The sequence below is a fragment of the Schistocerca nitens genome, chromosome 5 (assembly GCF_023898315.1).
Source record: "Schistocerca nitens isolate TAMUIC-IGC-003100 chromosome 5, iqSchNite1.1, whole genome shotgun sequence".
Lineage (NCBI taxonomy): Eukaryota > Metazoa > Arthropoda > Insecta > Orthoptera > Acrididae > Schistocerca > Schistocerca nitens.
In genome coordinates, this window is record NC_064618.1 from 347062355 (window position 1) to 347084683 (window position 22329).

The following is a 22329-nucleotide window of genomic DNA, read 5'->3' on the forward strand; positions in this document are numbered from 1 at the left end:
GAGCATTAAAATCCCCAAGGAGGAGGAATGGAGGAGGAAGTTGCTGAAGAAGGGCAGTTAAGGCACCAGGTGTAAGAGTCCTGTCAGGAGGGAGATAAAGATCGCAAACTGACCGTAGAGTGTAGGTGGACCCTAACAGCAACCGCATCCAATCTAGTTTGAAGAGGAATCCACGTGCTAGCAATGTCTGTAAGGACCAACGTACAAACAGACGCCACCAGAAGCCCGCAGGGATCCGACCCGATTTCGACAGAAAACACGGAACCCACGGTGGGTCAGTGAGTGAGAATCAGTAAAATGAGATTCCTGGAGAACCACACAAGCTGCAGAGTAAGACGAAAGAAGGGATTTCAATTCCGGAAGGTGACGATAGTATCCATTACAATTCCATTGGAGAACCACAGAACGATGATTTAAATGGGGGCTGAACACGCTAAAGCCAGTCATACCGCCGGGTCCCGACCCGTCATGGACTAGGAGGGGGCGACATCCATGAACGACAGGTCAGAATCCGGTTGTGAAGCCTGGGATGGGACCTCTGGTGACACCAGAGGCTCTTTGTCCCAGAACTTACGTTTCTTCTTCGTTTCAGGCTGAGATCGAGGAGGGCTGTGTGGCATAAAGGAGCCAGCTGCAGCAAGATCAGGAACAGAAAGAGACTGGGTGACCTGGGGGCCGACAGACCGCGGCTCTCGCGGTCGTCGCGCGGCAGCAGACCTTTGGCCTGGAAGGTGCCGGGAAGGGGCATCCCGGGAGAGGCGCCCTTGACCGGCAGACGCCGAAGGAGTGGGACACTTCTCCGGCTGGGGAGGGGGAGCAGCGCCCAGAGGAGAAGGTGTGGGAGCCGCAGGGGAGGGGGGTAGGAGAGGGGTCCGTGATGGGGGTAAGGAAGGGGGAGGAAGGGGTGAAGTTGTAACCAAGGCGTAATTAGATGTCATGGACACAGGGTGAAGATGTGTATATTTCTTACGGGCCTCTGTAGGTTAAACGATCGAGGGGCTTATACTCCTGTATCTTCTTTTCCTTCTTATATACTGGGCAATCTGGTGAACGTGGAGAATGACTACCATGACAATTGACACACACAGGAGGGGGAACACAGGGACTCCCCTCATGGAGTGGACGTCCACAGTCACCACAGAGAGGGGCCTGTGAACAGGGGGAAGACATGTGTCCAAAACGCAAACACTTATAACACCTCATAGGAGGTGGGATGTACGGCTTCACATCACATCGATAAACCATAATCTTAACTTTCTCAAGGAGGGTATCCCGTCCGAGGGCCAGGATAAAGGCACCAGTATCAATGCGATTTTCTTTAGGACCCTTCTGGACACGCCGAACAAAGTGCTTGTCCCGAAGTTCCTTATCAGTTTGAAGGATGAGGTCCCTGTGAAAAATCACACCTATCATATTTAGAGATTGGTGGGGGGGTAATGGACATAGGAATTGTGCCAAGATGGGTACAGACACGATGGGCCGCAGATTGGGCAGCGGAAGCAGTTTTGATCAGCAACGAACCCGACCGTATCTTGCTCAGGAAGTCCACTTCGCCAAACTTGTCTTCAATGAGTTCCACAAAGAATAAAGGTTTGGTATTGTTGAAAGTATCCCCATCAGTCGTGGTGCAAACCAGATAACGGGGGAAAGGTTTCGCCCCTAGCCGACGGACCTGACCCTCTTCCCAGGTGGTAGCCATGGAAGGGAAGGCCGAAGGGGCAAGAGAAGAAGCACTTTAAGAATCAGTCCCACGCAGAGAGACAGCCGCGGAAGAACGGCCAGAGTTCTGGACCCGTATGCGTTTCATTTGCATAGTGTCCGCCCTGATACCACCCACTCCGATCAGGGGCTCTCCTCATGGGCGCCACCAGGCTACAGCAAGGGCCGTCTGGCACAGCGGCCATTGCCGGGAGTTCCGATGCTCCAGGATGACGAGCAACCATTCCAAGGAATGCATGAGGAGGTCACAGCTCAGGTATCAGAATTGTGATCCCTGTGTGTTCAGGGGGCTCAACCAGAAGGGTACATAGCGACCCCACCACACGAGCTGGCTACCATGCTGGCTATGCACCCTAGCATCAGACAACGATGTGAAAGAAAAGGTGGAATGTACTAGGAGGGCGCACGTCAGAGACACTAGGTAAGGTGCTCTTCCCCAAATGGCTCACACTATGGAGGAGAAATTTGCTAATGGAGGTCAAACCTCAGAGGGGGACCAAGGAATGCCAAAAGGAGGAGCTGTTTACGCAACAAAGCCGGATTGTAAAACCAACAGAACCAGGAGGATAGCGGGGGCCAACATAAGCAAGGACACCAAGAGAGGGAGATGTGAGGGAGACGGGAAAGGAGCTAGGAGGGGAAAGGAGGGGAAGGGGAAGGAAATGCAGCCCTGGAGAGAAAGAAAGTTGCAATAGCTTGTGGCCCCGTGCTCGCCACGCACGTATCCACAAAAGAGTTGTGGACCCCCTGGGGGGCACATCCAAGGTATCACCATACGATTCACGACTTCGTTCTCAATAATTAAACGGGTCACCGCATGAGGCGCATCTCCTGTCAACTGGGCGAAATAGCAATGCGAGATACACACCGCCAGGCGTAATCAAACGCCGCTGCTCACGCAGCAAGGCTACGCAAACGACAGAGCTGCCGCTCTCCCAGCCAGAACATCCAGTAAGGAAACAGTTGTACAAAACTTTTATTGAAAGTTATCTTATGTAAAAATGCTGCTTCATTCTACCTCATACCCCAGCCAAGGAAGAACCCACCCTGCCCACATGATGTTAAGAGAGAAAAAGTAATTTATTTAGTGTTTTTCACCCTGACATAATGCTTTAGAATCAAATGCCCTTTGCAGTAATTCTCATCCTGACAATTGACTAGCAACAAAAGAGGAAACTCTGTTACACCAGAAGAAGGAATTTACAGGCTGTACTGTGAGTGATCGAACACTTCCCATCAAAAAAGCTGCTGGAGCATATCCATTGTCCATGCAGAATGCGGCTGAGAATTATCTTAAAGAAGGAAACGCATGACAGTTACGTAGGCTGTATAGCTTCAGGCGAAATTTCGCTCCAGGCCTCTTTCTTGGCGCGAGAGATGATTTCTCAGAAGTAAGAAGAACGATATGCCGCGATCAATGGGAGTACTAGAGACACTACCCAACACATCTGTGCAAAGCTTCATCGGATTTTTTCAGTGGTTTCCATGTCACGACCGCTCTTAACTTACTTTCTGAAAAGAACCCGACCTTGCCTAGACTATTGAACAGGTCAGAGGTGGCAGTTAGTTAATGTTCCAGAGATACGGTGGACAGCTGCGAACACAGAATAAGCAGTACCAGACCAAAGCAAAACAAAACAAAACCAAATCCACATTGCATCTGTCTTGTAGCAATCGGCAAAGTGGTCAGCGTATGTTCACCAGAGGGGCGGCTGAAATTTATATTAAGGAACTAATCTTTCCAGTCTTAACACACTGAGTTCACTCAGTGAGTCTTGTCAGTCTCACCTGATTCCAGGTACAATCATCATTGAGTATTTTGATAATCACATTGTTACCTCAGGTAGTCAATCCTCTACCAGTATTACTGGCGCAATTGGTCTTTCGGATTCTGGGGCGCCCAGGTTAAAATGTAGTTTGATTCAACAGAGGAAGTCTTCAGAGAATGAGATTTTCACTCTTCAGCGGAGTGTGCGCTGATATGAAACTTCCTGGCAGATTAAAGCTGTGTGCCGGACCGAGACTCGAACACGGGACCTTTGCCTTTCGCGGGCAAAGGTCCCGAGTTAGTCTCGGTCCAGCACACAGTTTTGATCTGCCAGGAAGTGTCAGAGGAAGTCTTGAAACCAGAACAAATAGACTAAACATATTGAAACATGGCGGTGCCTTGCGGGCAGGCCACTACCGTGGTAATACCTGTCAGGGACTTCCCCTTTTATTTTGTTTTGGTGGTTATCATACAATTTCATTTGCTTTTGGTATATCTAAATTTTCCCCGATTGATATTAATCTGATGCACTATTAGGGTAAGGGTTAACCACTGATTGATTTCACTGCACTTGCATGACTTAAGCAGCGTTGTAGAATTAAACTTTGCTAGAGAGACAGATTTTTGCACACTGGTGGTGACCATTGCATCAGGGGCAGCTTTAGAACTCTCCCCAAGCAGCAAGAGAGTTCACGGAAGCTTCTCATTGCTAGCGTCCCTCTGTAGTCACCAAAACTGGCAGTGGGCCGTGCAGGGCAGTGCTTTATGGGCCACCATTGTGGCCGAAGGTGGCCGAAGGTGGCCGAAGGTGGCCGAAGGTGGCCGAAGGTGGCCGAAGGTGGGATCGCCATGGCTGAATGTGAAATGACACTTTTAGAAACTGGTGGCGCCGGGAATCCTGGCTCCGGCCTAACCGCCTTAATAGCCAGTGGACATGCTGTGGGAGTCTGGTCTCCTTATGCTACATACGAATCGAGGTAAAGCAGCGTCGGGCTGCCGCCCGGCTAATGTGTTTACAACAAGGACAGCGTACCTCATGAGACGGGATGAATTTCTCTGGATGCTGCGTTTCTTGGCTGCCGCAGTGCCTCACCAAAACGCCGCCCATTACATCACTTTATGGACGAGACGGAGATTGTTTTCACTAGGAAGCTTCCCTCATCTTCTGAAATGCACTGGGGGTCAGGTTGCAGAACTCCAAGCATTATGTGCTGTTTTTTTTGGAGAACAGAGTGTGTACGCACCTCAGTGATTAGATGTGTAATATGGGGTCTCTAGGTTTATTCAAGAACATCAGGCGGAACAGCCGTTTTTTTGGAAGGTTTTGAGCAACAGTACAGTCTAGGACTTGCTTCTCCATCATTGCGGAACGCAGCCGTTAGAGCTCTTCCGTTTCTATGGGGAGAACAGTTAATTGTTAACACGTCTGAACACCCGGGCGAAACTTCATATTTTCGTGGACGTGAAACAATCATCGGCAGACGTGGGGTTATCTCCGACAGTACGACGCCCAACCGACTCTAGCAGCTTCGGCAACATCGCGTCTTTCACTGGCTATATCGGTAATGTTTCACAGCTTCGGCAAATTCAGAAGCCTATCAATCGTTTTCACTACCATCTTTTTTTGTAACGGCCTTGTACTCTCAGTAGTCACTCCCAGTGTCCATTTGATGCTTAATTGTATCTTGACACGAGAGACCAATCACTGGAATGGTACAACAGTGTGTGCCTGCCTAGATTGGCACTCTTCCACTCTCAGCAGCCAGTCTCATCTACATGTCAATTCCAGTTAGGCTCCCTAGTTCTTTGCCAACCAACCTGAGTTCCTGTTAATGAACTGTCATACAGTTAAAGTTTCTGTTTATATTGTTCCATAAAGTTTCGGGCGTGCAGCCGCATAAATTCAGCTTCTAATATTTCGGCTGAATACTATCCAGCCATCTTTAGAGTGAGCCTAGGTGACAAGCGCTCCAGCACTTGCTCCATCCTTTTAAATCAGAGGATTGAACCACTGTGTATGCGGCCAAAGATACACAAGATATATCTTTGTTCTCTCTTGACCTTTATATTCGTTAATAGATTTTTTGTGATAACGTAGATCCTTGTTAATTTTTCAACGACACTCATTCTCTACGAAATCATTTATTTTTTTGTGGGTTTGAAGGCATTAAATTAATTTTATGTCGAGTCAGTCATCTCCTTAGGTGATCCACGCAGGGGCCACTATTTAACGTACGTCATAATTCCTTGCGCTATTGATAAACGTGGCACCTCTTTGGTGTGATGGTTACAACCTTTTAGTCGTTTCGCAGACGGAGAACTGCCGTCACCATAGGCTAGCTTGCAATATAAACGCTTTTGCAACCAAGTTAACTTCATTAATTGGGAGATACATGAAAAGAATAGAATATTCACATTTTGGCACTTAAACAAGAATAACGGACAGTAACACCATGGGTGTCGGCAATTATCGTCTTTTAAAGTAAAACTGATAAAAGAATACTTAATAATACACCACATCTTGGAGTTGCTTTTGCGGTCTCAAAAATTTTTTTAAATTCAGTAATGGAGCTGCAAACCATTAACAATAGACTAATGACAATTTCTCTCAAATGTGCAAATAAAGCATACACTTTAATACCCATATGCGAATCAATGTGGATAACTGCAAAAAACCTAAATTAGTTAATGAAGCTTGGGATTCGTTAGAATGAATCGTCCCGAAAAATTCCCCTCATACCATATTAAAATTTTAATGGGTAATTTTCATGCTCAATTAGGTAAACAGAAAAAATGTGGGTGGATTTCCTGCACATAAATGGAGCAACCAAAGTGGCCAAAGAATTGTTGAAACGTGCAAAAATTTTGACCTTACAATCATGTCAACACATTTTAAAAAGAACCTTACTAAATAAAATACTTTGTGGACTCACAGTAAATTTATTGGAACATTTCAAATCGAGCATGTAGCAGTTTCATACCCTAACTACAAAGAAATTTTAAATGTCCAAGTTAGGAAAAGGTCTAATATTGATTCTGATCATTATATAATGTGAATAAAAAACTTCTTCAAAACAAAAAACGTTATCCCGAAATTTGACCCTACTAAAATAACCCTAACTAACAAGTGAACTTGACAAACAACATTCAAACCTTTGGCAAAGCCTAAAAGGAAAGTTCATCAAAACAGCACAAAATTTAATTCCACTTCAAAGGAAACACCCTTGGTTGAACGCAGTTTTTTAAACAGCAGCTAAGTCTACATACTAGGCATTAAAAACGGTATAGTAACAAAACAGAACATACATACAACACCTTTCGAACTCTAAATTAATCCCACAGACTAAAAGGAGCTTCAAAAATGCCCAACTTTTAGAAATTGGGGAACACTTCCAAAACAACAATACAAGAATCTTTATAAAAGATTCAAAACAGAATTAACCATTTACCAGCCTCTAAGTCTTTGCCTCAAAAATGAGAACAGGAGTTTGGGTCTTAAAAACCAGGAAAACTATAAGGTACTTGCTAATTGTTTTGAAAAAGTATTAAACTGTCCAGAACCAGCATATAAATTCCACCAACAGCAAACTAAAAACACCAACCTTAACACTGCAGAACCTAACGAAATCGAAATAACTAAACAATTTAAGAGACTTAAAAACAATTAATCATCCAGAGAAGATGGTATAGTTGCAGAACTACTGAAATTGGGCTGGCCCTTACACTATAAGAGAGATCACTCAACTAATAGGACATTGTGGCGAACTGACAAAATAGCTGAGTATTGGAAAACTGCCCTACTTCATCCACTGCATAAGAAATTGGATGTAACCGATATTAATAATTACCAAGGAATCTCTTCTCCCGGTCACATGCAAAATTCTATCGCAATATTTACTTGATTGAGCCCGAGAATAGTTAGAACCTAAAATTGGTGAATACCAAGGAGGCTTTAGACCAAACAGGTCCTGTCCAGAACAAACTCTTAATTTAAAACTATTTCCAGAACAAATTCTTAATTTAAACTAATCCTTAGGCACCAAAGGATTTCTAGTAAGAATACTGTTTGTACATTTGTGGATTTTAAAAAGGCCTACAGCGCAGTTGATCATGAACCTCTTTTCCAAATTTTAAAACAACAAGGACTACATAATAACGTAAGGAAACGCTAACCGACACTAGCTATAAAGTTAAATTCATGGGAGAAATTTCTGAATCAATTGATGTAAAGACTGGTGTTAGACAGGGAGATGGACTCCCCATTACTGTTTAATTACAGAATAGTGGGAGCAAAAGTCGAATCAAAATATGGATCAATCAATCAATCGAGTTAGATAGAACTAATATTAGAGTAGATTTCCTCGCTTTTGCAGACGATCTGGCAATTTTAACTACAGATATTACCACCGCCCAAACACAAATTAAAACTCTTTAAAAAGTTGCAGAAAATGTAGGACTACAAAAATCATTCGAAAAAAAAACGGAATATATGATATGCAACAAACAAGCACCGAAGTTTTTGAATACGAAATATGGAAAGAAAAGTGTTCCTCAGTTTAAATTCTTGGGCGAATTCATACTAGAGAAGTGTCTGGAAAAAGCTGCAAACAAAGTTCGCTGTCAAGAAATGGCAACTGCATTCAGATTAACACAAAATATTTATGATAAAAGATAACTTAGTAAATCCTATATACTTAGGTAGCATGATTCTGAAAAGATTGCCAGTATCCACAAAGGACTGCGGTCCATGTTGCGGGAAACAAAGACCTCTGAAGAGCAATGCAGAAGGCAGGGGAAGTGCTTAAAATATACCATAGCTCAGCAATGTGGTGGAAAAACCTCTACCGCTCCACTGGAGAATAATGCTGTTTATGTGCTATGTGGCCATGAAGGGACGAAGGATGAAATTTGTAGCATAGGGTCCCCTGCTGCCAATGGGTTATGGCAACACTCACACCTTCTGTGTTCTATTGTGTGGTCGGATCCAGGGCCTTGGGTCACCGAAATCTCCACCTCGGCCATAAGAGGTGAACAGGTGGGATCTGGTGGCGTGGGGGCTACCACAATCACCACCTCTTGGAGAACTACCTCTTATCTTTCCTTAGATGATTTGGATTAATGCAAGGGCTTCTCTGAATCAGTTTTAGGTAACTATGATGATCACGAAGTAGTGCAACGAGCAGCTTGTGGCTAATTCAGCCACCGGCTCGTGTCCAGTTGTAGACCGGCAGAAACCTTGGCAACAGGAAGATGATTTGGCTCCAGCTGGAAGGTGGGGACTGATGGCCCTGGTAGGTGGGAAGGCAGTGACCCTGAAGTAGCTGTAGGGGAGGGAGAAGCAGCAAGAGGAGAGCCTCAAACAATCAAGAAGGCTGGTGCAGGCATTGTTGAGCAGCCCTGAGGTCCCTCTGTAGGAGGTGTGATGGGTGGGGGTACCGTCGGCAAAGGGACAATGTCAAAGCAGCAGCATATGATGCTGCTATACATGCTGGGTCAACCACTCATACTACTACTTGACCTCTTGATAAGTTACTTTGTTCAGAGTCTTATATGCCTTTATTTTCATCTCTTTCTGGAAAACAGTGCAATGGGGTAAGCAGCGCGAATGGTGGTTTCCACAGTTGACACAAACGGGGGAAATGCACAAGGAGTGTGCGAATGCGGTGGTCGTCCAAAATCTCTGCACATACGGCTAGCATTGCAGTGCAGAGATGTGTGCCCGAATTTCAAACACTTTAAGCACGCTTGGGGACATACAGTTTCGCATCACGTTGGTAATCTATCACCTTGACCTTTTCAGGAAAAGAATCCCCCTCAAAGGCCAAGATGAAGACAGTGGTAGAACCCCTACTGTCGTTTGACCTCCTACATACACCCCATCGCTCCAAGTTGACACGTAGCTGAACATCGGATTTCAAGAGCAGGACTCAGTGAAAAATGATGCCCTGAACCATACTCTGACTATTTTGGGGAGTGACTGTCACCAGTCCATCAAGTTTGTTACATTCAAGCAGCACCTGGGACTGGGGAGGGCATGTTGTTCTGATCAAAACAGACTCCTTTTTCACTTGGGAGATGGCTACCACTTCCCCAAATTTGTCTTCTATGTTTCCCCACAAAGAATATAGGTTCTGTGGCCAAGAAAGAATCCTTATCAGGTATTGCGCAAATCAGGTATTGCGCAAATCAGGTATTGCGCAAATCAGGTATTGCGCAAATCAGGTATTGCGCAAATCAGGTATTGCGCAAATCAGGTATTGCGCAAATCAGGTATTGCGCAAATCAGGTATTGCGCAAATCAGGTATTGCGCAAATCAGGTATTGCGCAAATCAGGTATTGCGCAAATCAGGTATTGCGCAAATCAGGTATTGCGCAAATCAGGTATTGCGCAAATCAGGTATTGCGCAAATCAGGTATTGCGCAAATCAGGTATTGCGCAAATCAGGTATTGCGCAAATCAGGTATTGAGATGAGTATTACTCTACTTGCTGCATAGCCTTACATTTATCCCAAGGAATAGCCAGTGAAGGCAAAATTTTAGGACCAATCTTTCTGCGCTGAATGAGGACTTTCCTTCCATAGAGACTTCTAGGGCGCTATGGCCACCAGCAAGATGTAACTCCATTCACTTAATTTGTGGCTCATCCATCGTGGTGCCCTCAAAACAGGGGCTCTCCCCATGGGCGCTACCCAGCCTCAGCAACGGCTATCTGGCCAGTAATCCATTGCTCTGAGTTCCTGGGATCCAGCCATGATGGGCAACCACTTGTTGCCATACATGTGACGTTTTCAGCTCAGGAACCAACAGATTGATCCCTGTGTGGTCCTGAGGCTACCACCATGCAGGTGTTTGCCACTCCCCACCACACACACACACACACACACACACACACACACACACACACACACACACACACACACACACACACACACACGTGAGAGACAATCATAAGGCAGGTCCAAGTGGGGTCTGCACCAAGAAAACCATTTGATGGAAAGGCATAGGAGGAAATGGAGAATGGCAGTGTAAGCTTATAGCACTGGAAGTAAGTAATGCTACCAAGGCTGGGGCCCCACAGTAGCCAAGCACTTACTCTCAACACAGTTGAGAGCCCCATGGGGGAAACGTTTCAAGTTCGAATGCCACTGCATCATCGTTTGACAGAAAAACTATCCCACCCGACTTCGTCTACTTGCGTAATTCAATGCTTCTTGTATGTGATTTTCTGTTTACTGAGCAGAAACTGTTGGACCATTGAACTGTAACAGCTGAGTGGATTAACCATGCTTTGCCAGTAATTTCAGAGCCATCACATTGAGTTCCTTGTATTTGTCTTGGGGGATTTTCTTTATTTTTCTTTGTGGGCGAAGGCGACTTTTTTAACATATTGTTATCTCCCCACTTGTCTGTATTCCTTTTAGTGTCTTGATCAGAAAGTTATTAAGCTGGAGGTCAAGGTTAATTACATTTTCTAGTATGTAAGGCATATGGTGCTTGTGTCACGGTTGGGACAAAATGCTTAAGGCAGATGCTCGATTCAGTAAGAACAATCATCATGAGCGGATCTAACGTAACGTCTGCATTCAATAAGATGTTGCAGGTAGTGGTTGAAACTTAGAATATCACTTACCTTTTGCACATGACTCTTTTTCAGTCACGTACACTATCTCCTGTTCGTTACACGTTTTCACAGCGAGTCCTGCCTGCTGCAGGTGGATGTTCAGATCATCTTGCAGGTTATCTGAGAGCTGGTACGGTGAGGGGAACTGATGATCATCCTGTAATCACAAAAAGTTTTACCGCAATGAAATAATCTTGAGTCACTCTTCACAGTACAGACACTAATACCTTAACAAAGTTTGAAAGATGAGAATACAACAAAAACTATACTGCCTGACGAAAGAAATTTAGCACCCAGAAGGGGATGGGAAAACGAAACTTAACTTCATGGAACAATATTTCAGTGATAAAATACAGTCAAATTTACTAAGAACTAGGCAGTGTGTTTCCATTTATCAATATGACGTTAGGCCACCGCTGCCCGCTGCCCGCCCCTGCCCGTGCCCATGCCCCTGCCCCCTCCGTCAAAGCCGCTGCATTCTCTACTGAACCAAGCTGGCCCACGTCTGTTTCAAGTGGTCCTTGACATCTTTGATACTGTCACTGAGACGGAGTTTACGACCAAGCTGGTCACACAGATGTTCTGTTAGGTACAGATCTGTGGACCTTTCTGGCTACGAGAGTATCTCAATATCATGGAGGCATTTAAAAGCAATAGCCATGCGTGTCCGAGCAAGATACTGTCACATGGGAGGTAATACATGAGGACTGAGAACGTCCGTGATTTGTTTTTGTGCCGTCATAGTTCACTTTATCAGTACCAGCCGTGACGAAGTCATACCAGATAGCTCGCTACGTCATGGCGCAATGAGTAAAACCTCTGTTTCTCTCCAAAACATTCGAAGAATGGGACCCCTCGACGGTTCGCCGCCATACTTACCGATGACTGCCATCGTGGGTAATGCAGAATGCTGTTCATCGTTGAACACAATGCGACGCCATTCATCAGCAATCCACGCTTCCAGATCACACCACCACTCCAAAAGCAGTCATTTGTGTTCTGATGTGATTTTAATGGCAGCCTACTCATGTGATGGTGTTTTCTTAATCCGTTTGCTGCTCGTCTCTGACAAGTGGTGCGGGATGACACAGTGTTACAGGGAGTCCAGTACTTGTTCTCGGTTGGAAGACGCAAGTGTGAAGGGGTTACAACGTGCGTGGTGCACAATACGGCTATCCTCCATTGTGATGATCAAAAGTGCTTGACCAAAATGTTTAATACTATGCCTGCTATCAAGTTTCCGTGGGAGTTCAACATCAGAAAGCCCCAAAATTCTGGATATTGCACGATTCGACCAGCTGGCCAAATGAACACCTACAGTGAGACCCTTTTCAAACTCTGCTAAGTGCTGAGAACGCTTTCTCGCATTGGTATGATACGCATTTGCGTCCATCAGTGATCACTTCACATCAGATGCTGTGCAAGCCCCATATACCCTACCAAGCCTGGCAATAACAGTGAACACGAAAACACTAATGCGGTCTGGTGTTGATCATATTTGTCAAAGAATCGCAATTCTAACAATTTATATACCCGCCGATGAGTACTATTATGAAGTTACATTGTTACATTGACATCGGACCATGTCTTCTGTGCAGTTCACTTGTTTTTGTCAGGCAGTGTAGAGTGGGTAACAGTATTCATTGAGTAGGATGTGGACGCCGAACTCTGTGGCTGTTTTGGTTACTTTCGAGGGCAGTGCGCTAGCATTGTACCCATCTGGCTTAAACCTTCCCCCTTTCTTCCTTTGTCTGTATCGTACAATACTTCCACTATCTTAACCCGTACACAACATCTACACTTTACACTTCCTGCCAATTCGGAAGATAATCGTGAGATCTCTTATTTACGCCTTCACTCAGGTTCTCGCACTGTCGACAGTGAGTACTGAGCTCAGAAGAACCTTCATCCCCTTTGACAGTGAATATCTACCAGAGTCAAAATCTGGTCTTTGTTACGTCTGTCATTCCTACCTGGAAATATTTACATCAATAATACATTTTTGCATGTGCAACGCTAATGTGGAGACATTTTTAGACAACACATCGTTTCAATTTACACAATCGTTGAACACTCCACGAACATACAGGTATTCTATTTCTAACGTCGGTTTCTCTTAGAGTATGTGGTATAATATGATGGTTTACGTCCAATAGCCGATTTAAAAAGAAGCCTCACAGGACCAGAGGAAATTTTCGTTTGGGGCAAGCCAGTAGTTCGCTAATTACATCAGAGGGCGTGCCGAAAAGTAATTCTTCCGAATTTTGTATGTGAAAACTTTTAAAGTTTTTGTTAATATAACTATAAGAACATCTTCATTTTTTATGTCTACATATTTATTTCCCGACACAGACACCCAGGCGACAAAGACGTTTCTGTCAACGAGAAACCAGTTTGTTGATACCGTCAACTGCAGAATGTTTGACTGTTTACGGATCCACCACCTCTCCTTGCACCGTTTCATCAAGGTCAAATTGAAGTCCTCGAAGGTGTCCTGTAAGTTTTTGAAACTGACGCAAATCATATGTGGCCTATTCGGGACGGTATGGAGGATGACCGATGCCGCTGAACCCAAAGTGTCCCATAGTTGCAGATGTTTCGGCGCTCGTTTGTGGTCTGGCATCACGCAGGAGAAGGTGGTGCTCCTTGTGTGGACGACCTCAATGCATTCGTGCTTTCAGTTTTACTGAGGGTTTCTCACGCAAAGACTTAGTTACGTTACACACCCCTATGTCACACGCTACAATTCGGAGCCCTCTAGTGGCATAGGATGGCTACTTACGTCAGCGAAGCGCGGAAGTCCACCGAGGAATGTGCGTGACGTGCAGTACATCAACAGATCTTGGGAAAAGAAAAAATTCGGAGGCGTATGTTTTCTGCACGCCCTTGTAACTGAGATTTTATATTACTTTTTCTGGTCTGGCAACGCCCTTGCCGCAGTGGATACACCGGTTCCCGTGAGATCACCGAAGTTAAGCGCTGTCGGGCGTGGTCGGCACTTGGATGGGTGACCATCCAGGCCGCCATGCGTTGTTGCCATTTTTCGGGGTGCACTCAGCCTCGTGAAGCCAATTGAGGAGCTACTCGACCGAATAGTAGCGGCTTCGGTCAAGAATACCATCTTATCGACCGGGAGAGCGGTGTGCTGACCCCACGCCCCTCCTATCCGCATCCTCACCTGAGGATGACACGGCGGTCGGATGGTCCCGGTAGGCCACTCGTGGCCTGAAGACGGAGTGCTTTTTTTTCTGGTCTAGAAGTAGTTTGTAACGTGGCTTACGAGTCATGGTGACCGACGGTCTGAACTTCTTACCCGAGTGTCATGCTACGAGTTTGAAATGAATAGCCCATGTTTGTCCATGCATATTCCTGCAGTTCTACAAAGTTCACCATCTATATGTTTGACGATGAAATATATCTCCAAATTTTCCAAGAAGCTGTTCAAAACAAATATTAAATAACTCTTGTCGCCTCACTAGAAGTTCCAAATACGCGATGATTCATGTTGGACCATGTTTTGTCGCATCGCCTGGGAACAGTTGCGACCAAACTGGATGGATTACGAGTGACTGCCCAGCGGCCATGGGTGAACACTGTTTCCAACAATTCAGAGATCCTGTCGAGTTAGTACTACGGAAGTACAGAAAGGGATTGTTGCATCTTGTCCTTCTCAGTACATTAGCATAACTGGTCAAGTTAGCCTCTACCAATTTTTCTGCTTTTGTCGTTGTGATCTTCGGTCCTAAGACTTGTTTGATACAGCTTTCTATGCTACTCTATCCTGTTGGAGCCTCTTCATCTCCAAATAGCTACAGGAAAGTGCGTTCTTCAGAATCTGGTTACTGTATTTATCTCTTGATCTCCCTTTCTTATTTTTATCCCCACAGACTTCCCTCTGGTGATCTCTTGATGTCTAAGAATACGCCCTATCCAGCGATCACTTCTTTTGGTCAAGCTGTGTCGCAAATTTTTCTCCCTAGTTCTACTCAGTAGCTTCTCATTACTAACGTGATCGACCCATCTAACCTTCAACATTCTAATGTAGCACCACGTTTCACTTCCATTCAAGGCAACACTCCATACAAAAACCTTTACAAAAAGACTTCTTAACACTTAAATCTACCCTGGAGCGCCAAAGGAACTGGTGTAGGCATGCATATTCAAATACAGTGATATGTAAACAGGCATAATACGGCGCTGCGGTCGGCAACGGCTATATTTGACAACAAGTGTTTGGCGCAGTTGTCAGATCCGTTAGTGCTGCTACAATGGCAGGTTATCAAGATTTAAGCGAGTCTGAACGTGGTGTTATAGTCGGCGCACGAGCGATGAGATACAGCAACTCCGAGGTAGCGATGAGTTTACCGTGAATATCAGGAATCCGGAAAAAACATCAAATCTCCGATATCTCTGCAAGAATGGGACCGACGACGTCTGAAAAGAATCGTTCAGCGTGACAGAAGTGCAACCCTTCCGCAAATTGCTGCATATTTCAATGCTGGTCCATCAACAAGTGTCGTCGTGCGTACCATTCAACGAAACATCATCGATATGGGCTTTTGGAGTCTAACGCCCACTCGTGTACCCTTGATGACTGCACGGCACGAAGCTTTACGCCTCGCCTGGGGTGGTCAACACCGACTTTGACTGTTTATGACTAGAAACATGTTGCGGGTCGGACGAGTCTAGTTTCAAATTGCATTGAGCGAATGGACGTGTACGGGATGGAGACAACCTAATGAATCCATGGACCCTGCATGTCAGCAGGGAGTGTTCAAGCTGGTGGAGGTTCTGTAATGGTTTGGGATGTGTGCAGTTAGAGTGATAAAGGACCTCTGATACGTCCCGATTCGACTGACAGGTGACACGTTCGTAAGCATACTGTCTAATTACCTGCATCCATTCATGTCCGCTGTGCATTCCGACGCCAAAGGACTTGAGCAATTCCAGCAGAACAACGCGACCCCACACGTCCGGAACTGCTGCAGAGTGGCTCCAGGAACAGTCTTCTAAGTTTAAACACTTCCGCTGGCCACCAAACTCCCCAGACAACATTACTGAGCATATCTGGGATGCCTTGCAGCGTGCTGTTCAGAAGAGATCTCCACCCCCTCGTACTCTCATGGAATTATGGACAGCCCTACAGAATTCATGTCAGTTCCCTCCAGGACTAATTCAGACGTCAGTGAAGTGCATGTCACGTCGTGTTGCAGCACTTCTGCGTGCTCGTGGGGGCCCTACACGATATTAGGCAGATGTACCAATTTCTATGGCTCTTCAATGTATATTCGATGTTAAAAAAAATTCTCTTCTTCAGAAATGCGATTCTTGCAATAGCAAGTGTACGTTTTATGTACTCTCTAATTCACGTATCATTAGTTACTTCGTTGCTTAAATACACTATGTGATCAAAAGTGTCAGGACACACCCAAAACACATACGTTTTTCATATTATGTGCATTGCGCTGTCACCTACTCTGATACTCCATATCAGCGATCTCAGTAGTCATTGGACATCGTGAGACAGCAGAATGGGGTGCTCCGCGGAACTCACGGACTCCGAAAGTGGGCAGGTAATTGGGTGTCACTTGTGTCAAACGTCTGTACGCGAGATTTACACTCTCCTAAACTTCCCTAGGTCCACTGTTTCCGATGTGAAAGTCAATTGGAAATATTAAGAAACACGTAAAGAACAAAAGCGTACAGCGCGAACTGGTGTTTTGACTCACAGACTGCCGATAGTTGAAGAGGGTCGAAATGTGTAATAGGCAGACATCTATCCAGACCATCACACAGGAATTCCAAACTGCATCAGGATCCTCTGCAAGTACTATGACATTTGGGCGGGAGGTGAGAAAACTTTGATCTCATGGTCGAGTGGCTGCTCATAAGCCACATGTTGCGCCGATAAATGCCGAACGACGCCTCGCTTGGTATAAGGAGCGTAAACATTGGACGATTCTACAGGGGAAAAACGATGTGAGGAGTGAAGAATCACTGTACACAATGTGACCATCCGATGGCAAGCTGTGGGTATGGCGAATGCCATCTGCCAACGTGTGTAGTGCCAACAGTAAAATTCGGTGGCGGTGGTGTTATGGTGTAGTAGTGTTTTTCGTGGAGGGGGCTTGCACCTCTTGTTGTTTTGTGTGGCACTATCACAGCACAGACCTACATTGATGTTTTAAGCACCTTCTTGCTTCCCATTGTTTAAGAGCAATTCAGGGGCGGCGATCGAATCGTTCAGCATGATCGAGTACCTGTTCATAATGCACGGCCTGTGGCGGAGTAGTTACACGTCAATAACATCCCTGTAATGGAGTGGCCTGCACAGAGTCCTGATCTGGGATGTTTTGGAACGCCGACTTCGAGCCAGGCCTCACTGACCGACATCGATACCTCTCCTCAGTGGAGCGCTCCGTGAAGAATGGGCTGCCATTCCCCAAGAAACCTCCCAGCACCTGATTAAACGTATGCCTGCGAGAGTGGCAGCTGTCATCAACGTTAAGAGTGGGCCAATACCATATTGAGTTCCAGCATTACCGATGGAGGGCGCCACGATCTTTTAAGTCATTTTCAGCCTGGTGTCCAGATACTTTTCATCACATAGTGTAGCAAAACTCAGCTACTACTTTAAGTTCCTAATTTAATTCCCTCAGCATGACCTGGTTTATTTGGACTACTTGCCATTATCCTTGTTTTTGCTTTTGTTGATATTAATCTCATATTTTACTTTCAAGGCACTGTCCTTTCCTTTCAATTACTCTTCCAGGTCCTTTGCTGTCTTTGACAGAGCTACAATGCCATCGCCAAAAGTTAAAGTTAGTATTTCTCCTCTCTGAAATTTTTCTTTGGTTTGTATTACTGCTACTTCAATTTACAGATTGAATAACGTCGCAAATAGGGTTGTAGCCTGTCTCACTTCCTTCTCAACCACTGCCTCCCTTTCATGACCCTAACTGCTAACTGCAGATTGGTTTCTGCACAAGTTGTAAATAACCTTCGCTCCCAGTATTTTACCCCTGCTACTTTTAGAATTTCAGAGTAATCCCATAAATATTGTCAAAAGCTTTCTTTAAGTCTACAAATCATATAAACGCATGTTTTTCTTTCCTTAACCGCTCTTCTTAGGTAAGATGTATGGTCAGTACTGCTTTGTACCTACATTTCTCTGGAATCGAAACTGATCGTCGTTGAGGTCGGTTTCTACCAGTTTTTCCGTACATAATATTCGCATTTTGCAGTCATGACTTATCAAACTGATAGTTTGATAATTTTCACACCTGTCAGCAACTGCTTTCTTTGAAAATGGAATTACTGTATTCTTGTTGAGGTCTGAGGGAATTTAGCCTGTCTCATACACCTTGTACATCATATGGAGGAGTTTTGTCATGGCTGGCTATCCGAAGGTTGTCAGTAACTCTTACGGAATATTGACTATCGCCGGGACCTTGTTTCGACTTTGATCTTTCAGAACTCTGTCAAATACCTCTCGCAGTATCGTATATCCCATCTCATATTCGTCTATGTCCACTTCCCTTCTTATAATATTGCCTTCAAGTGCATCTTACTTGTATAGACCCTCTATATCCTATTCCTACCTTTCCCTTAAGATTGTATTTCCATCTGAGGAATTGATATTCATGCAGCTGCATCTCTTTTCCCCAAACGTCTCTTTAATTTTCCTGTAGGCAGTGTCGATCTGTATCTTTCCCCTCTGAAATACGATTTTAAATCCTTACATTCCGTTAAATTTAAAAATTCTGCAGACTTACTGTTTTGCACTGTACTTTTACAGTCAATATTTCCTTGCCCTGTAAACAGTTGCTACTTTTCTTAGCAGTAATTGCTACCAGCCTTCCTCACTACTCAATACAAATACATCTGTAACTAACAGTTTTTACATTGAGGTTTGAAATTTTCCTGGCGTACTGATTGTGGCATAAAAACACGGGAGAACTGCCATCTTGCTACAATATTTCGGCACGAAGTCTTTTGGCCTTCTTCAGGTGAGTACAGCTGTAGAAGTACTGGCGAATACGCTTTTTTTTCCTTTATTGTATTTCAATTCCCCATCGGGGCGGGCTGGCAGCAGCATATGCGCTGCTCTTCAGCCGAAAGACATAGAACAAGCAATAGAAGACATTTAAAAAGAACAAAGGAGAGAATATGGTGAACATAGATATAAAAAAGGGGGAACATCATGGAAGGCAATAGACAAAAAACGGGGTGACCGTAAAATGTAGATAAAAAAACTGTCAAAACTGTTTAAATGTAGCACACACAAAAAGCCACAAACTGCGACAATTAAAAGAACACAAGGCACAGTATGACTGGAGCATGAAAGGTATCGATGGATGGTGTAGCACAAACACTGACGGCGAACCTCAAGGCAGTACACAATTAAAATCACACCTCTTGACGCACAGGAGAAACAGCACTAAACACAACACTGATGTGGCACACTGACGATGATCAAAACAGAGGATCTGCCAGGCGCAAGGAGATGAGGGAGACTGGAAGAAGGGAGGGAGGGGAAGAGATAGGGGAGATGAGCAGGGGGTGCGCTGAAGAGGGCCAGGTAGGGAGGGATGTGGGAAGGAAAGAGGCAAGTGTGGGGTGCAGGGTCTCAGCGGAGGGGGGGAGGAGGAAAATCCGCTCTGGGAGAAGGAGGGAAGAGGAAAAAAGGGAGCCCTGGGGAGGGGGGGGGGAACAAGGCCAGGTTATAGTTGGAAGGAAGGGTAGATGCCACGGCGAAGTTCGTCATCTGGGAGGGGGAGGTGTTGGAAATTGCCCTGATGAAGGAGATAGAGGGTGTGGAGGTGGAGAGAGGGAGGGATACAGCGATAGAGGCGCGGCAATGAGCGTGGGGTGGAGAAGAAGGAGGAAACCAGAGGGTGGGGGGGGATCAAGCCTGCGGACAATGTCAAGGATGCGGAGATGTTGGAGGAACAGGAGGAGGTGGGGGAAGGGGATCAGTTCATACAGGAGCCGTGTGGGGGAAGGAAGGCGGATACGGAAGGCAAGGCAGAGCGCATGGCGTTCAAGGATTTGGAGGGCCTTGTAAAAGTGGGTGGGGGCGGAGATCCAGGCAACGCTGGCATAACAGAGGATAGGATGGATGAGGGATTTATAGGTGTGGAGGATGGTAGAAGGATGCAATCCCCATGTCCGGCCAGACAGGAGTTTCAGAAGGCAGAGGCGGGAGTGGGCTTTCTGCTGGATGGTCTGGAGATGAGGGGTCCAGGTGAGGTGTTGGTCGAGGGTGAGACCAAGGTATTTCAGGGTGGGGGTGAGCTGGATAGGATGACCATAAAGGGTGAGGTAGAAATCATGGAGGCGAAAGGAGCGAGTGGTGCGGCCTATGATGATTGCCTGGGTTTTGGAGGGGTTGAGACGGAGGAACCACTGGTTACACCAAGTGGTGAACTGGTTAAGGTGGGTTTGGAGGGTACATCGAGACCGTTGAAGGGTAGGATAGAGAGCCAGGAAGGCGGTGTCATCAGCATACTGGAGAAGGTGGACTGGTGGGGGCGGCTTGGGCATATCAGCTGTGTACAAGAGATAAAGGAGAGGGGAGAGGACAGAACCCTGGGGGACGCCAGCCATGGGATAAAAGATACGGGAGTTGGTGTTGTGGAGGGTGACATAGAAAGGACGGTGCGAGAGGAAGGAAGCGACCGGACGGACAAAATTGATAGGCAGGGCATAGGTTTGGAGTTTAAAGAGGAGACCAGGATGCCATACACGGTCATAGGCATTTTGGAGGTCAAGGGAAACAAAAATGGCAGAGCGACAGGAGTTGAGCTGGAGGGACAGAAGGTGACCAAGGTTGAGGAGTTGGTCTTCAGCAGAGGAGGGGGGTTGGAAGCCACACTGGGTAAGGGGGAGGAGGTGGTGTTGAGCAAGGTGCTGATGGATACGGTGGGAGAAGATGGATTCAAGGACCTTACTGGAGATGGAGGTGAGGCAGATGGGACGATAGGAAGAGGTGGCAGAAGGGGGTTTGTTGGGTTTGAGGAATAAGAGGATGCGGGAGGTCTTCCACAGGTCAGGGTAGAAGCCAGTAGAGAGGACGACATTATAGAGATGGGCGAGGACAGTATGAAAGGAATAGGGGCTTTCTCGAAGGTGACGGTCATGACCAGGGGCCGTGTTGCATTTGGACTGGAGGATAAGTTTAATGTCTTGTGCTGTGATGGGAGTGTTTATGTTGGAGGGGGGCAACTGCCCCAAGTACTGGAGACTAGGAGCAAGTGGAGCGAGCGAGGTATCGGCACGTTCCATGACGGTGGGGGAAAGAGAATAATCAAAGTGAGGATCATCGGGGATGGAGAAGACCTCGGAAAGGTGGGAAGCGAAGTGGTTGGCCTTACTGAGGTTGTCAGGAAGGGGGCTATCGTTATGGAGAAGGGGGTAGTGGGGAGTGGAAAGGGAACCAGTAAGGCAATGGAAGGCGGACCAGTACTTTGAGGAGTTGATAGGAAGGGTGGTGTTGAGTCATGTGCAGGTCTGGCGCCAGTCTCAAAGTTTCGTTGCTGTAATAAGGTTCTGTAGGTGTCGCTGTATTTGCTGGTGGCGTTGGAGTGTATCCCTGTCACGAGTGCGCAGGAAGGAGCGATAGAGGCGGCGGGATTCACGGAGGAGGAGGCCAGCCCACGGAGGGAGAGTGGGATGGTGTCGGTGGATGGTTTTAGTAGGAACATGGGCCTCCACAGCGTCAGTAATTACCTTCTGAAGGAAGGACGAGGCGTGGATGATGTCAGGATGGCGATAGGTAATAGGGTGGCTTTCGACCTGGGTGGAGATGGAGTCCCGGTAGGCATCCCTGTTGGCATGGTGATAGTCATGGACGACCTTGGGAGGGGGTGCAGGGTGCGGAGCCGGAGGGGGGCGGTGAGCAGACGTTATGGTGAGAAGGACAGGGAGGTGATCGCTACCTGTGGGGTCAAGGACGGCGACCGCGATACGCCCAAGGAGGTTGGCGTAGGCAATGACAACATCGGGGGTGGTGTCACTTTCGGGTCAGGTGTGCTGGGGAAGGGGAACAAGGTCACCTTGGATTGTGGAGAGGAGCTGATGCCACCGCCGAAGGGCAGCAGGAGTGCGGCTATGGATGTTGAGGTCGTCGGCAATCACATAGGTGGAGAAGGTGCGGTCAATGTGCGAGATGAAGTCATAAGGAAGAGGAGCAGTGGAGCGGACTCCCGTGTTTTTAA

The 22329-nt window shown here is 46.2% G+C and overlaps 1 protein-coding gene and 1 pseudogene across 1 annotated transcript in view; one reads left to right on the forward strand and one right to left on the reverse strand.

Annotated features, from left to right (window-relative positions):
- Nucleotides 1-22329, reverse strand: part of LOC126260437 (juvenile hormone acid O-methyltransferase-like) — a 69551-nt gene that overhangs the window by 16944 nt on the left and 30278 nt on the right. The window contains exon 3 of the mRNA XM_049957766.1: nucleotides 11120-11267. Within this exon, the coding sequence (XP_049813723.1) occupies nucleotides 11120-11267 (148 nt within the window). The remainder of the gene's footprint in view (nucleotides 1-11119; nucleotides 11268-22329) is intronic.
- Nucleotides 14032-14149, forward strand: LOC126261172 (5S ribosomal RNA; annotated as a pseudogene).